Raw genomic sequence first — 17,903 nt, forward strand, 5'->3', positions numbered from 1 at the left:
TAATATAAGAAGAATTTGGAAAGGGTTTTCCCCCTTGTTGAGTTTTCCCCTAGCCTTTGACCAAACTATTGTGTCTCTAGTGTTCTTGTTTGTCTTCTATTATGTATTTGGTTTACTATTCTATCTACAATTTCTTAATTCCAATGGAAGAATGACATTATTGGATAAAGTGATTGTTATTGAAAGAAGAAATTGATTAAGTGATTGTTATAGCATAGAAGACTGGAAAATTAACATTTAGTAAGCACACACTTCAAGGCAGATATCCAATAGAAACACCCCCACCCTCCTTCACTATTGTTGTATTTTCACTAGCTCATTTGGTTAAAAGTTAATAAGAGGTTTTGAATTCAAATTTCTTTTCATGTTACTTTTTGAAAAAATTCATGCAAACGTAAGTTATTTCATAACTTTATTGTAATGTGTATTTCACTTGTATTATAAAATTAAATCGCTATAAAAAAACTAATCTTTTTTTCAGTTATTTTTTGCAAGCAATTCTTATTTATAAAGTAACTTCATTATAAAAATGATTCTCACTTGTTTTATAAAAGTGGGTCATTTCATAAAGTAATTTATTTGTGAAATTGACCTTATAGGCAAAGCTAGCAAGGGAGAATATTTTTTGTTTTTTTATCAACATTCATCAACATGTGGACCAATTTATACCTCCCACATGGCTCTTTGTTACCATTAATGCCTTTTTTTAAAAGGACAACTTTCACATCCTAAGTCCATTTTCAGTATTGTTTTTTTAATGTCCTATTTTTTTGAGAGCTTTATATCCAAAGAGTGAATTTCAACTTTTGAAATCATATTATCTGCATATTTTAATATGGCCACTCCGAGTGAACTTTTGCTTACTAGTACCAACTATTTCTCATGAAAATACCACATGGAGGATGTCCTAAGAAGTAAAAAATTGTATCAAATTACCTTAGGTCAATAAATTCCCCCATTGATGACAATAAGAGAGTCAAATGGGATAATAGGAAGGACAGAGCATGTGGATTAATTAGTGTGTTCCTTTCTCATAATTCATGATTTCATATTCAAGGAATAGATGATCTAAATGTAACCTAGGAAAATTTGAAACAAATATTTGGTGAACTTAAAACTATTAAATCTCACTAGCTTGAAAAGCAAATCATGACTTTATGTCCTAATAATTTCTCTTACGTTGAAGATTATTTATCTAAGTTCAAAACACTTAGACATTTACTTTCAAATTGTCAAGTCGACCTAAAGGATGATTGTTGCATATATATTATTCTTTTCAAGCTTGGTTCTACATATTATGTTTTTATATCCACATTTATGCCACTAAAGAAGGTTTGAAGATTGGCTATCAAAAACATTCTCTTGAATCTTTTTGTGACTTCATGATTAGAAAACAAGACAATCTCTTGCATATTGGAGCGATTAGCATTGTAGGTACATTTAACAAGGCCTTAGCGGCCCAATAGAAAGAAAAATCCAAGCATCCAAAAAAGAAACATCTTCAAAACAATAAACAAAATAAGGGTCTCGAACCCTCTCATCCAACCTCTACTTATAATGGTGACAAAGGACCAAAATCAAAGAGTGAGAAGATTGACAGACATTGCAATTATTGTGGGAAAGATGGAGATGTGGAATCTGAACGTTTTAAAAAGATGGAGACCTCGGAAGCCGCAATGAAGAAGCACAACATCAATCTTGATTCTTCTCCTAACACTTCTTCTCATGGACATGCACTTTTTGCTTCTAGTTTCTCCTTCAATGTAACCTTTACTTCTTCTTATGAGTAGCTTTTTATTCTCAAGCATCTTATCAAATGGCTAAGGATAAAGCCAATTTTTCTATTTTTAATAATTGTAACACCACACAAATATTTGTTGGTGATGATAGATCTCTTAGTTTTGTAGGGTATAAAATAGTTCAAGAAGATAATGATCATTTCAATGATGTACTATGTGTTCCAACTCTTTCCTACAACCTTTTGTTAGTATATCATATCACTCATTCAAGTGAAGGTAAAACAGTAGAGTTTTCACCTCACTAAGTTGTAATTAAGGATTTAAAATATCCTAGTCATGTCCTTTCCAATGGCTTAGTTGATGATATTACCAAGCTGTACAATTTTGGCAACCTTGAGTCATCATCTTTTCTCTTGGTTTTTATTTCTCATAGTGATAACTTGTGCAAACTTTGGCACAAGTGATTTGGTCATCTAAACTATTGCTCATTGCAGAAACTATGTAATTAACATATGGTAACCAATCTTCCTCTCATTTCTTGTAGAGATGGTGTTTGTGTTGATTATGTTCTAGGAAAACATCATTGGGGCAGTTTTGACAAGCATGCCTCTTGGCACACCTCAACCCCTTTGCAACTTGTTCCCAATGATTTGTGTTGTCCACTTTCTTCTCCTTTCTTTGAGTTCAAGTACTTATTAACCTTAATTGGTGACTTCTCCATATGCTCTTAGATTTATTTCTTAAAACTTAAGAGTGAAGTGTTTTACTTGTTCTTGGCGTACAAGGCCCTTATAGAAAAACAATCTAGACATCAACCATAAAGGTTAAGAACAGATAATGGAGATGAATATCTCAACAATAAATTCACAACTCACTATGTTATAGAAGGAATTCAAATGCAACATATTGTTCCATATACATCACAATAAAATGGTGTTGTTAAAAGAAAGAATTGTATATTAAAGGAAATGGCTAATTGTTTGATTCAATCTAAAGGATTGAGTCTTCATTATTGGGTGAGAGAAATCAACTATGAAAACCATATAGTAAATCACTCTCCCACAAAGGCTTTAAGCAATATAACACTAAAAGAAGCATGGAATAACAATAAGACATATGTAAGCCACTCTTGTATCTATGATAGTGTAGCATGGGCTCACATTCTTCATGAAAAAAAGGAAATCTTTACAGACTAAAAGTGAAGTGTATTTTTGTTAGATATTATTAAGATGTAAAAGGTTATATACTTTTTCAACCTCACTCCAATGAAATAATCATTAGAAGAGATGTTAAATTTGATGAAAATCTCTTAGCCTACAAACCTAATTTGGCAGTTGTGCCCTCTTCGGCCTAGAAGTCATCTTCAACGTTTGTGAGACCTTCTCCTCCTATTCTAGTTTCTTCTTCAAATGATGACTCTAAGGATGAAAATCCACCTCTTCCTACTTGCATTCCTCCATATGAATCCATTCAACATGAACCTACACCAGTAGCGCAACTTCTCAAACAAGTCCATTCAACACATGAAGCATTTGATAACCTTACCAGTGATCCTACATATCAACGACATACTTTTTCACAATTTCGGTGAGCCTCCTCTCTTTTGGATCAAGTTTCAAAGATTCATGATCAGAAAAGATTTTGCAGAAGCTTCATGCCATCTAGTTTATCGAAAAACCACAAATGAAGAATTTCATTCCTTGATAGCAAACAAAACCTCTTCCAAAAGGAAGAAAACTTTTCATATGTAAATGGGTATACATAACTAAGTAGGAATCAAATATTAGTGTTGAAAGACATAATGCTTGATTAATTTATAAAGGATTTTCTTAAGTCGGAGGAATTGGCTACAATGAAACCTTTTCCATTGTCACTAAAATGAATTCCATCTACCATGTTCTAGACGTTGTTGCCTTACAAGGATGGAAGGTCCACCATATGGATGTTAAATCCAAATTCTTGCATGGAGATCTTCAAGAATAAATCTACATTGAACAACCTCTTCGTTATGTTCAGAGTGACTCCAACCTTGTTTTTTGCCTTAAGAAATCTCTCTATGGTCTTAAACTAGCTCATCGGTCTTGGTATGAAAAAATGGATATCTTTATTCTTGACATTGACTTTTTTAGATGTGATTCTAACCCCAACATCTACACCGAGAAAGTAGGAATCCATTGAATAATCCTTGTTCTTTGTGCTAATAACCTTATCCTCACTAGTATTGATCCTAAACTTTTAAACCATGTGAAGTCAAGCCTTCATAAAAAGTTTGAAATTACGGGCTTAGGATATTTGCATTATTTCTTTGGCCTCCAAGTATTGCAAACCAAGGAAGGAATTTATCTTTCCCAGTCTAAGTATGCATGTGACCTTATTCACCCTTTTCACATGGAATATTGTAACACAACCCCTTCTCCCTTTCATTCTAGAGTCAAACTTATTGTCACCTACACTACACCTGAAGTTGATGTCATTTTGTACTATCAGTTAGTTGGTGGTATCTTATATTTGACTCATACCCATCTTGATGTTTCCCTCTTTGTTGGTCTTGTTGCCTGGTATATGAAACCACCACATGAAAGTCATTGGAAAGTAGAAAAAAAGATACATTGATATATTTGGGGTATAGATCAGTTAGGGATACATTACAACTCAAGGGGGACTCCTTTGTTGGTTGGTTTCACAAATTTATATTTTTTTTATTTTTCCTTACCACTTCAAAATCGGGTCTATGTCTAAAACATGAACATAAACACACTAAAATGCCACAAAACTAGCACTTTGTAGAGCGGAAAATGTACGACAATGAATCAATGTAATACATAAGATAATTTTTCAACCCAAAACTTGTTATATTACAAACATTAATACAACAAACATGGGGCTCTCGTATCTATGATAGTGTAGCATGGGCTCACATTCTTGATGAAAAAAGGAAAGCTTTACAGACTAAAAGTGAGAAGTGTATTTTTGTTGGATATTATTAAGATGTAAAAGGTTATATACTTTTTCAACATCAATCCAATGAAATAAGCATTAGACACACACTTGACTTACTTGCTGATGTAGCGGTTCCACAACCCTTCCAATCCACGTACCTTGAACACCTAAAAGGTCATTTTCCACCTCTTCTATTGCTCGCAATTACTTCTGCGACTTCAAAATAGCTTACATCTCCAGTGGATCAAACTGCCTCTATCAATCCTCTTATTTATCCAAGAATCATTGAACTTAGGCCTTCAACTAATCTGCCCATTAGCAACCTCATTGCTGCTCCAAGTAAGATTGCTCTTAGGGTCTTCAAATATACCCTCTTATCATTGATTGTGACTGAACTAGGGCACACTTCAAATATCCCTCTTAACTGACTTTTGCTGCTCCAAAATATCAGTCCTTTAGGTCACACCAAAACTACCCTCCAACAATGATAAGAATGCTCCTTTATCATTGTCCTTAGGGCTTCTCCAATCATCCCTCACCCCAAATGAAAAAACACTTGCCTTCACTGATCTTAGGGCTACTCTAACCATTGTCCAAAACTAGACCTTAAACACTTCATCAACCTAGCAATCACCACCTAGAAGAACCAAAAATACTTTTCAAGGATGTCTCCTTTAGCAGCCCCGAAGGTCTCAATCATATGCACAAGGGATTGAACAAACCTATATAAACATGTGCAAACCTCTCCTTAAGACCCTTCACTTTTGTGTTGTGCCTCAAAGGAAATTCGACCCTTAATCATTGCTCAATCACAGGTCTTACGACCTCTGTCCAACACACATACAAGGGCTCAACCATCCTTCAAGTCGCACACAGTGACTTGGCCTAATCACAGGTATTTTGCCTCAAACATGTGCCTAGAACCATGCTAAACAACTCGTCTAGAAGTCTTCCTAACTTGGCCAATCTAGATCACAAGGAAAAGAAGCAAACTTGTCCTTCTCTTCAACTCCAACTAGGCACATTTAGGTTTGTGGCTATTTCATATTAGCCTTCTCCTTTATGAATTCTCTTGCGATGTGCCTAAATAAACTCGACCTCATCTCTATTTATAGTTATCAAGGTGGTTTCCCTTTCCACCAAGGGTCATGACTTATGCACAAACCGACCTAAGTAAAACTTTCTCAACCACCATTTGTCATAGAAATAAAATCCATTTCATTTATCTTTCGTTGCGTCATCAAGTCTTAGGTGCCCCTTAGCTCTTCAAGGGTGTCCCACATGCAAACAATGATTAAACAATTAATTTTCACCTTGGTAATGCAACCATACCTTTGGGTACAAAACCCACCACTTGGGTACACTACCCACAAAGCTCCATTTTTGTGGCTCAACTCCACACAACAGGGGTTGTGGTAGTACCTCCCAAGCTACACATTTCAACATGGGTTGGAAACCGTGAAGATTAAAAGTCTACTACAGGTAATGTTTTCAATCTTGGTTCCAGACCTATCACTTGGGCTTGTAAAAAAGGACAAACTATTGCTCTTCTTCAGCAGAAGCAGTTTGAATCCTAACCGCAGCATCTGACCACTCTCTGGTGGAACAATCATAGTGCCATCAAGCTTGTCAAATATCCAGTTCAACATCACCTTATCAGCAAACACATTGAGTTATAAATGGACTTCATCGGAAAGCTCATTCATGATTGAGTTATTGCATTTTTTTCCCTATAGATGATCAAGTTGCAGACATTTTCCCAAAGTCTTACAAAGTAAAGTTTTCTAAACTTTGATCTATGTTAGGTTTTCAGCAAGTTATCATTAAGGAGGGTAGACTCTAATGCCTCCTTCCTTCTCTAATTGTGCCACCGTTGTAAATCCTTCAATCATATCCCAAGTTGTTCTTAACGAGGGATATTAAGATATTACAACACTTAGGAGTTAGTGAAGTTCAACTCAGTATTATGTGTTTGTTTATTAGGTAAAAGTTTGTTTCTTAGTGTGTTTCTTTAGTATGCATTAGTTACATTGTAATCTGACAATCACAATATGTTCTAGACGTAGAGTGATCTGGCAATTCATATTATTCTCAATAATAACTACTATTGTGATCCTTGGCTTAACACCCTATTGGTCCATGATCTCTGCTTAAAGAGGATGGAGTGTCATGGTTGATGATCAATTGTGAAAACTGTGTAAAATAATTTCTTTTGCATTAATAAAGTTGCCTCGAGTGGTTGCGTTGGTTAAGGCCATGGATTGTTTCCCTCTTAGAGGGTTTTAACCACATAAAAATATCAACATTGTGATCTTTGATTTGGTTGTGTGAGTGGTTATTGAAAGTGTATGTCTTGTATTGAATACCCTATTTACCTAAACAATTTCCAGGAATCATAATGTCATGCATCATATTGAGATTGTTTTTATTTAGGCACATTTGCAATACATCGTGACAAAATTGCCTCAATGAAAAGTAATAATAAATCTTCTTGACTATTTTTCTTCATTACACAACTAATATTTAGTTTCATGTTGGAGGTTAACTTCCTAAGGAGGTTGTCACGTTTCAAAACAAAGATCTCAAATTCTTTGATGGGTATCAAAAATTGAAGTATGATTATGATCTCATGCTTCCACATTTTACGAGAAAACACAAGGCCATCCAAACTGTGTAATGACAATATCAATGACTTACACAAGTGAATAAAAAATATTAAGAGTCATTTGGAGTATTGCATTAATAAATTAGAAATTTTATCTTTCTTATATTTGTGAAAATATAATAAACAAGTTAAAAGTTGAGCATCTAATATTAATACAAAAGAAAACACCTAGGGGAGTGTCCATAATCTCCTAAACAAAATTGAAGATAAAGAAGACTTACTTCAATCTCTGGAAGAGGATATTCAATGCTTTTCACAAGGACTTATTTCTTTTTTGAATTCATCTTCTTTTATACTAGGCACTACATATCAACATTCTTCTCCTCTGGACATTAGTGATTCTAAATTAGATGAAAGGAAGAATTATCAACATCTTGCAAAAATATACTCGACCCTCTAATGCGCCCTCTCATGCACTAGCATATTAAAGGTGTATGTTTCAAATTACTTGTGAGATAGGTTACATAAGTAGGGGATGTGAAAAGCATGGGAAGGCACTATCACTCACATTAGCATGAGAGGAGACTAGTAAGAGCAAGCCTTGGATATTCTGAGACCATTTTCAGGTTCAAGTCACCATGATAATTTTATCAATTCTAATTTGCATTAACTGTACTCTACCCCATCTAAGTCTTCTACTTCTTTTGATTTGTAAGAACTAGAATATGTCCTCTAAATCTTCTACTACCATTGATATGCATGATTCAAAGACTACACTAACTGAATTTTCTACAACCATGAATCCACTAGAACCAAATTCTACAATATTGGTATCTTAATCATAGAGAGATGATGCATTATAGCTCTCCAATCATGTATTGGCATTATTATTTCCACACATATTTGTAGGATAGCAACTCCTTTTACAAATCAATAGTAAAAGAAGCACAAATGGCATAATTTTGTGATAACATCCACTACTAAGATTTTGATTGGATTGAAATATGGTCATGGAAACAATTAGGCTCTCAATTTAAGACATCATATTGTCTAGTTTCCTCAACTATATAATCATAGATTTTTTATCCATATGAATATTTTTGCTAACTGCTTAATCATATCAAATCTCTTCTTGACCATGTTCTTATGGAAATGATCTTTTGTTGCTTCCATTTTGCATGTGTCTGGAAAAGATGCATTGTTGATTGGAAAACCATCTCATCACATCTAATGTTTTGAGCACTCACTAAGCCTTTAACCCTCGTCCTAAAAGTGCATGGTCAAGCCCTTGCTTTGTTCACTTGGAGAATTCTTGTTGACATTCAATACTCTTACCTTGATAACATTTGTGTTGAACCACTTTTACCCTCAACATGCTCTCCTTTGCCATTGTCATTGTCTTTACTTGGGAGTTGTTATTACACAATGTTGTGTAATGAAACTCTTAGAGCCTCCTCATTTATACAAACTTTCATTTGCTCCATTCATTTCAAATAGGTTCATCTAAGATATTAAGTTTTTTTTAATCTACAACTCTCCAAGACTTTGTGTTGAAAGGTTGTTTACACCCTTTTATGGTCAAGATAATGTCATCATTGTATTTCCTACCCAAATAACCATCAAAGGTTGTGTGGGTTGGGGGGTTATAACAAGGGTTGTTGGGATATAATATTTACTTGGTCAACCATATGAATGATTATTTGTCAACCCCTTTAGTGGCTAACCTTTGGTCTCAAAAGTTGTCTTGTTTGGTCACTTTTCATTCTTCATGTCTGCGAGTCTCACTTAAGAGTCGTTAGTACTATAGTGAATAATGTTGTCATGATGACTTACCCTCTTAAAGGATATGTGGAATTATCAAATTATACTTACTAATTCTTGATTGTCAACATATAGCTGCTCAATTGTTACCATGTTAACAACAACACTAATTGCTAGGGGCTCCAAATAATTTACCTTTAACACCTATATATAAAAGGTAGCTCAACTTCATTTTTACCATTTAATTCATATATTTTGATATTTTTACACGAGCATTATTCATAGTGTATTTTCAAAGGTGCATTTGAATCCACTTATATCTCATATTCTTAAGTATTGGGTTCTATTCATCATTATTTTGTATAGGTTTAATAATAACAATGTTATGACCATTCTCTCACATCCTTCACTTTAGCCTTAGGCCATAGATTACTGAGATTTAGCTCATCTCCTTGAGCACTGCCTAGTTAATGATGTGCACTTTCCAATAAAATTATTGCTACCCCAAGCAAAAAATTTATGTTAATTAGTCATTCATCTATTTGCCACCCACCCAAGTTCAAATCCAAAGAAACAAAATCCCCTGAATCAATGTGTTAGTTGAGTGTAGTAACTCGTGTTAAAGAGGGCCACTAGAGGCCAACTCGAGGGCTCATGGTGGAATTCGAGTTCATAGTGTATCAACTAAAAAGATTTAATTGAGTCTTTCCTAAAAATGAGTAACCCTTCACATATGATATTTCTATGTATAATTGAAATAACTCCGCCTATTATTACATTGTCGCATAGTTTTAAAAACCAGGCTCAGACTTCGACTTGACCAACTATCAATGTTCTTACATCCATCAGTGTTTGCAATTCTCTGCAAGGATCTCTATCAATGAAATAACTTTCTCGACCTTTTGCAACCTCTCAAAAAAGGCTATAGGGTTCATTTGAGATGATCAAAGCATGATAAACCTGCTCAGGGAATTGTCCATTATTTCACATCATCACTCTAATTATTATATAGAAAAAAATGGTAGGAGTACCTAATTGTAAATTTTGCAATTCACTGTAGAAAGGGATCTTTGTCAATGCAAAGACTTTTACAACCTTTACGACTGATCTTGCCCTATTACCTACAAGAAATCCAAATTAATAATATAGTTGTAAAACTTCAACAATCTATTTTTGGTAATCATCTAACACTCTTCTATTCACGCAACAATGCGGTAACAAATTACCATCTATTCAGCTGATTCAAAACAGACTTTCAATTTGGACCTGTTTGATACCCGAGCCAAGTGGTAGGCCAAGTTGACTTGACTGCCTATCAACTTGGCCAATTTGAACGGTTGAGCCGAACTGAGTTTTAAAACTATGCATCCTTGCAATTGTGCTAAGGAAATTCAAAACCATAGAGAGATTGTGGCTATGAGGATCAAGTGATCGAAGACTAAGATGGACACTAAAGATATGCATACGAGTTTGGACACTGCATTTCTATGCCTTCTAACACTGTCAAGCATGTACATATTCTTCACTTGATAGCCAAGGAAAAAATTCAATTTTGTGAGGCACAAACACCAAAAGGATTGGTGCACCCTCTCAATACAATGAAACACAGTCAATCTATGTTGAGAGAGAATGAAAAACACAGATTCCCCAACAATATTACAGGTGTTATACGTTTTTCGTTGGTCACATTTGTTCTCATATTTCGCCCACTTATTTAAAAAGAACTTTTATGCATGTCCTCTTGGGATGGAATGCTAACTTGCCATAAGTTTACATGTACAATTCCATTTTTTTAAACCAAAACAATAATTTCTGGACAATCGTAACTTCAAAATATCAATTGCCACTATCCCACCAAGTACAACTATTTCATAAATGCCACAAATGGGCCAGTTACAACATGTCTCCAAAGACTTAAACCCATGCAATGGGAAACGAATTGTTCACCAAACCACTCAAAATAAGATCCTTTAAACTACATATACAGTTCCTTGCCAGCCGCTTTTGTTACAAACTGATTACATTTTTTCCCACCATAAAAGCATATTTTGATTTCAACATTGGTGGAAGCTTTGAAATCATAGTATTAATAATCAATCTCCTCCTTTGACACTAAATTGTCCACTCCTATTTCACAAAAACGATTCACTTGTAAGTTTATTCTCGAGTCTCCAACACTGAACTGTGGATGCAGATATCTAACATAGAACTTGAAAGTATTGTGAAATGTACTTGTCATATTGAAAAACAACATGAATTGCAAGAGACTAACAAAACCAAGAATTCTTGGCACGTATAAATATAATTTATTAATATGTTATTCAATATCGTCGCATCATGTGCCGAGTATCTAGTATATAGGATATGTGGAAGAAGCTTGCATATCTATTCAGGAACAAAGGATCATTTTCCTTGGTTGAAATTGTTAAAAAAAATTATATGGTATAAGACTCTGCATTGCTGAACAATGACTGCAACTTCAAATGCATGTCACATCCTCGAATCCGAAGCAAAATGCATAAATCATGGTATCTCGGTGCATGTGCATAACAATCCATAGGTTAAGAAAACAACCAGGAATGGAGAATAAGCCAAGGGATAAGCCAAGGGATGATCCATATACATGTTCATTACAATCAGTATAGCACCCATGATTCAACAATTGAGAAAGTCATTCTCAACAGCATCTTACATTTCCACGGTTTCATGAATCATGACAAATGAAACACAATGGTTGAAAATCCTTGTCAATTACTACATACTCCAAACGCATTGGCCTCTCTTTCAAAAGGGCATCGTTCCTTAAACAGCGTGAGGCATTGACAGCATACATGTTTTAGGATGAAAGATGAAAATAAATATAGTTGTCAAATTTGAACAAAGAAATAACTAACATATAATAATGAACTTCAACGTCCCAGCCACCATAGTAGTCACTTGCAACAGATAAAACCACATTGAGCATCAAAACAGAAAAAAACCACATGCTTGAACTCATTAAAGACCTTCCATATGATTTGTATGTGTCTGCCCTATAAATTAAGTTGGTAAACATCTATCAACGCTACCCTAAACTAGTCCAACCACAAAACAAAAATGGCCGTTATTTATTCACTGCATTAAGCAAGCCAAGGCATGGAGTTTACCTAGTCTTACTGAACTTTTCCTAGATTACAGAGGCTTATAAAAGCACAGTCCAAGCACATCACAAGATTCCTTGGGAAGTAAGGACGTCCACCATAAGATTTCCCTGCAGAGTTGAGACATATGCTAATGCACAGTAACAAAAAAAATGCAAACTTGAAATGAAGATGCCCAGCTTCAACACATTTTAAATGCTGTAAATCATAAAATAGATTTGTATGTACGAAGTTCCAGTGTCTTTGCTGAATTGAACAGTGATAATCTGGTTCACATGAAGCACTCGAGCATTTATATACTGCTAGTATACCAGAAACTATCCATCAGCATTCTGATTAGGTAGCAACATTTGTGTCTTCTTTGGCCAAAGAAATGTTACAAAGCATGGTCGGTGAAAAGAATCCAAGCAACAAGACCATGAAAAAAGGCAGGGATCAGTGGATATCTCATTCTGACAATAGCTGATTGACTGTGTTTGTCAAATGAAGAGTGGCCACTTTTGAGAGTACCAGGTTACAGTGTACAAAAAGAATTTTAATAAAAACTTCTTTAAAAAAACAAAAACGAAACTGTTTATCCTCCACCCACAAGGAATCAGCCATCATGCTCTGAATTTGGTATCACTGAATGTTAGTTTGAGGGTGCAGTAGTGCTCTCTTACAAACAGTATGGGGCCATGGCTTGGACTTCAATGATCAAATCAGACACACACACATTAACGACAGGATATCTGGCAGTGTATCAGCCAACATGATCTAAGTTTGTGCTATCAGGGGCAAGTGAATTTGAAGGTACAGTAATCCCACCACCTCTTATAGATGTCGTAGGGCCACGACTTGAGAATTTGCTGATTAAAGAATGGTCTAAGAACACAACAATGACAGTAATATCATCATGAAAATGTCGTCTGACTCCACGATCAATCTTCTTGAGATCTGAATAGCGCATCTCCCGTTTCTTTGCTGCTTCTTGGAGAGCAGCTTTAACAAGCCTCCTTGCACTTCCCTGCCAACATAAAAACTTGAAATTTAGCATGGTAATCAATCACATTCATCATGAGAAGTTACATAGTTTTGAACTGCAGCTCCACAGAATTGTCCAAATTGTGAAATAACTCGTAATATATAGGAGATAGAAGAAACAAAATCTAATTGTCGCTAACTTTTAACAGACTTTGAGAAATAAAAATTGAAAGAAATCAACAAAAAGTGTAGTGATGTCAATATGTGAGACCCCATAGGTTTTGATCCCTCAAACCCAGCTGACTCGGATATGATCATCACCTGAATGACAGTGCCCCAGCAATAAACAATTAGTGGAATTCCATGAGTTGATCATGCCCCTAATTTCCCCCTCTATTAACATCTTGGGAAAATTTGAAAAAGCAGGACAGAAAATAGAATTCTGCAAAGAAACAGATGCCCCAGGTTCACCACAGCTTGCGTTAGGGCATTTTTATAGTGCACTTGTCTAGCTTAATGCAAGTGCATTGACGTAACAACACAACCAGATGGAAAACACCACCCTGCTGCCCCACTGATCAAACTTTATCAACAGGTTCTCTGGATGGCAAGTGAAGCACTCAAATATCACAAGAATCGCAAGAGTTCTTCTATTGGAACCAAGATAACTCACTGTCTTGTTTTTAACTAGTATGAGGACACCATGAATGCAAAGAAAGAACTGTGCAGTTCAGTCATCACAGACAAGAACAATTCTGCTAGGAAGAATAAATCACCTCATCAAACCAAAAGAAAAATATGAAACGAATTTGAACAAAACAGGTGAGACAGTCAGTTTTGTCCCTTTCTAATGATGACAGAAATAAGTAGATTAATATTTTATTAAGGATTCAGTTCATCTATAAATATACAAGTAAATAATGAGTACTTAAATATGTTCCATACTGTTTCCAAAATAAAACCCTGAAAACATCTTCCACAAGCAATGAGATATGGCTCTCAGTATTATTTTCCTTTAATGTACTCTCAAAAATATCGTCGTTCAAGTGCTTCTTACCACTGGTGCTTTTACGTTTCCTTGAACAAACTCAAGGAATCATATTTGCTAATTCAATGAGTTCAGCTATCTGTCACGTGTTCTTCACTATTTTAGAATTTCAAGCTTCGTACTCCTCAAGTTCCTTGCTTCTTTCAAAACTTGAGTAATACACTATGGTTTCCTGTGCTGCTAAGAAAAAGACATGGAACATTATTCAAGCCTTTTAAATATCTTGTCATTCAAGTGGTTATTAGTATTACCACTGATGCTTTCACATTTTCCTTGAATGAACTCTTGAAATCATATTTTCTAGTGAAATGAGTTCAAATATCTGTCACTTGTTCTTCACTATTTTTCGAATTTCAAGTTTCATGTACCTCAAGTTCCTTAGTTCTTTGAGACCCACAGTCCTCTACTGTTCAAAGATCTCGAGACTGGGGACCAAGTTTACTTCAGACCAAATGGGCCCGGACTAAGAGAGTCCAGAGCCACCTTCTCAGGCACATCATCTGGTGCAAAAATGCTGTTCCCCAGCCCATTATTCAGCCAGAGTTCAGAGCCTATCCTTTTGACCTTGATGTCAGCTTTCGTCTACTCTCAATCCTTCGTAGAGTTCAAAACCTTGGGGACTCAGCATCTAGGAGGGATTGGTACCCCTATCAAGCACTTTGTTCTTCCAAGGTCATCACCTCACTGCCTCAGCCTAGCCATGCCCATGGTTGGTTCTCAAAAGCCCCTTGGATCCTAAGGTCTATGGCCATCTCTCCAGACCGTCGACCCCCTTTCAAGTACTCTCTAAATGCCCCAGGACACCTGCCATCAAAGAATCAGACTATCAGAGTCAACATTTACTGAAACTGCATCAATGCCACCTGGATTGCACCTCATGAGGGTCTCAAATGAAGATGGCTTTCTATCAAAGGCACTTTTTCGAGTTGAGGTGCAGCCTGATCGTCTGACCACCATGCACGTGCAAACACTAATGCACGCCCTCAAAATCCACTAGGTTAGTTATGGCTAATTTTCACCAACTCAACTAGAGACTGTCAACACCTCACGCAACCAAAAAGAATCTGGATCTTTTTTTTAACAATGATGAACCGATAACTCCTTGGAGTAATCTAGGCGAGACCCAGGATCAAACCTACTAGCTGCCACTATAACAACAAGAGTATATCCAACAGCCTGCAAAACACATATACCAATAACTTATGACTTAGCAAGAACCAAAACATCCCAGACGCCACAAAGGAGCTCTATCCCAAGGGTCGCCCACCCTTACAGCCTTATCACAATGGGCCAACATGTCCTTCACAGGAATTGAAACATGGGGGAGGGGATAACAAGCCACTATCCCAACCACTCAGTCTAAACCAACAGGACAAATAAGATCTGGAGCTTTGCCATTTACTGGAGGTAGAGCAGAGGTGCATTTCAATTTCTAGTGCCCCTTATACTAAGAGATCATAGGTAGATATCACTACCTATTTCAAGACTCAAGGGGCTCCATCTACAACCTTTTTTCGCTATCCTGGCTAGAGATCTTCATAGGACAATTGTTTAGACACACATCTCTATCATTACAGGACCCACCTCAATGAAAGGCTCTTAGGAGGATCATTTCATATTTCCTAATTTCCCTATCTTATTGGAAAAACAACCAACCGACAAAGATCCAATATAACCTTTGAGCTCATATCGAAGAGGCCTCATGTCTCCTCAGACACATTTGACTAGGCTGTTGAAAGTACAAACCTTGCTTCTCAAGCACATCATCAAATGTAAGTAGATGGTTCCGCAACCCATCATCCCAACAGAGTTCGACGTCCACCCTTTCCACCTCAAGGTCATTTTTGTTTGGTTTCATTCTTTAATAGAGTCCAATCTCTCAAAGACTACCACTGGGAGAGATGGGTATTGCACTTTGCTCTCAAAAGCTCTCGCTTCAGATCCTCCCTCAGGCAGAGCACGAGGTTGGTTCTTAGAGGCATCTCAACTTCTTTAATTCTCCCCAAAGTGCCTTCCCACATTTGGATTCTCCCTTGATGCAGCCAAGACATCTCTTGTTGACTAGGCAGGTGTTGAATAATAAGGTTATTAGGGAGAATATCTATAGATTGTACATTCAGGTCACATAGACCTCACCTCCAACAAGCATGGGCTCGAAGATGTCCTACCTAGAGCACTTTTTTGGAGTTGTGGGATGGCATCATTATTCGGGCCCCTTATACGTGCAGGCATCTAATCCACTCTCTCAGGATCGCTTTGGGACAACTTCAAGTCGGCTCCCGTCAACTTTGGATAGAGACAGATCGCCATATACCACAATCTAATAGGATCTACAAAGTGTGTCACCTTCAAGAGCCAAATACGAAGACCAAAAATGCTTAGCCCTCTTCATGAGGGAGATCTACCACAAATTTCAAATCTTGCACACCATGCCATGCCCTAGGATGACCAAATTGATCACCTCATACTTCCCTGTTGATCTTTTAGATCAGAGCATCAAACAATAGGCCTTGACATCTTGGCCTCATCATTTGATCTCTCTCTCACTCTCTCTTCACAAGTTCTTGAGTTATCCCAACTCACTCAGTGTTTTCTATCACCATACCTTTGTCACAGTTTTATACATTTGTTATGATATTATACTTATGTAGGTTTCTTTCTTTATTTTTGGCATTTCTAGGAGTAGCGCTTGCACTTCAACTAACCTTTTCAAGATTGAGAGGTTTCCATTCCAAATTTCCAAGTCACAAGACACACACCACCCAAAAAATCCTTCGTCAATTTGGTCATGTTCTCCCTCCACATACTTTAATAGAGGATTTCAGACAGCAACCTCTTTAAATAGTTTGAAATATTGAATCTATCCTCCAAAATTCCATTTTATTAACTGTGATTGTTAGGCTTTAGTACGAGGACTGGCCAATAAATGGTCTTTCTGTACTGCCATTCCAATATCACAGTGATATCTCAATAGATTGTAACTCATAAGAACCTTTGGTCAAGATATATGAATGCAAAAGAACTACTCACAGAAACACCAAATAATGCATGATCAAAGTTCATATTCAAAGATAATAGGACATAGCCTTCTTACCATTCAGCTTTTATCTGAAGTTAAAGTTCCATTCATGCAGTTAAGTACTTCCATTTTCTTTACCTTACATGCCAAGGACTGTATCTATCGACTGATGTGCCCTATAGTATCTAAGAAAACAATTGAGGGAGACTGATACATGACTTCCAATTTAAGAATTTACCCAACTCTTACTTTAACCTTGCTAAATCATCAGACCCTTCTTCCAGGTTAAACATTAACTTTTGTCTCATCCAAACTCTTCACAGATTAGGATACATCCACTGGATGCTACTGTTTATATAAAAACTGGTAGAAGGAATTCCAATCTCCCCAAAATTCGCTCGAACTTCCAAGGTCCTTAATTCAAGTTAGAAATCTCCAGAGTGACATTGGCGTTGCTCATTGCCTAGGAAATCTACATATTTTTATCGTTATCATTTGGTTCAAAGTTCTAATCCCTGCAAATCTGTTACATTTCCTTCCATTCTCTCATATATGACTTTTCTGGGATCAAACTGTAATGTCCTCTTCAAATTGATTAGCCAAGGAAGAATGTAATAGCCTATTTAACACCATTAAAAAGGGGGAAATTATTATTTAATGTTACTTAAGGTAATATTAGATAATAAAA

The 17,903-nt window shown here is 36.1% G+C and overlaps 1 protein-coding gene across 2 annotated transcripts in view; it reads right to left on the bottom strand.

The window, feature by feature from the left end:
- Positions 1-12,381: 12,381 nt before the first annotated feature.
- The window catches only part of LOC149221723 (putative protein phosphatase 2C 60), a 30,635-nt gene continuing 25,113 nt past the window's right edge, over positions 12,382-17,903 (bottom strand). For both annotated transcript variants that reach the window (XM_089385203.1, XM_089385204.1), the window contains one exon: positions 12,382-13,191. In XM_089385203.1, coding sequence (XP_089241329.1) covers positions 12,928-13,191 — 264 coding nt within the window. In that variant the 3' untranslated portion in view covers positions 12,382-12,927. The remainder of the gene's footprint in view (positions 13,192-17,903) is intronic.

The sequence above is a fragment of the Pinus tabuliformis genome, chromosome Q (assembly GCF_031772625.1).
Source record: "Pinus tabuliformis cultivar Carrire ecotype Pingquan chromosome Q, CPIR1, whole genome shotgun sequence".
NCBI classification, from domain to species: Eukaryota; Viridiplantae; Streptophyta; class Pinopsida; order Pinales; family Pinaceae; genus Pinus; species Pinus tabuliformis.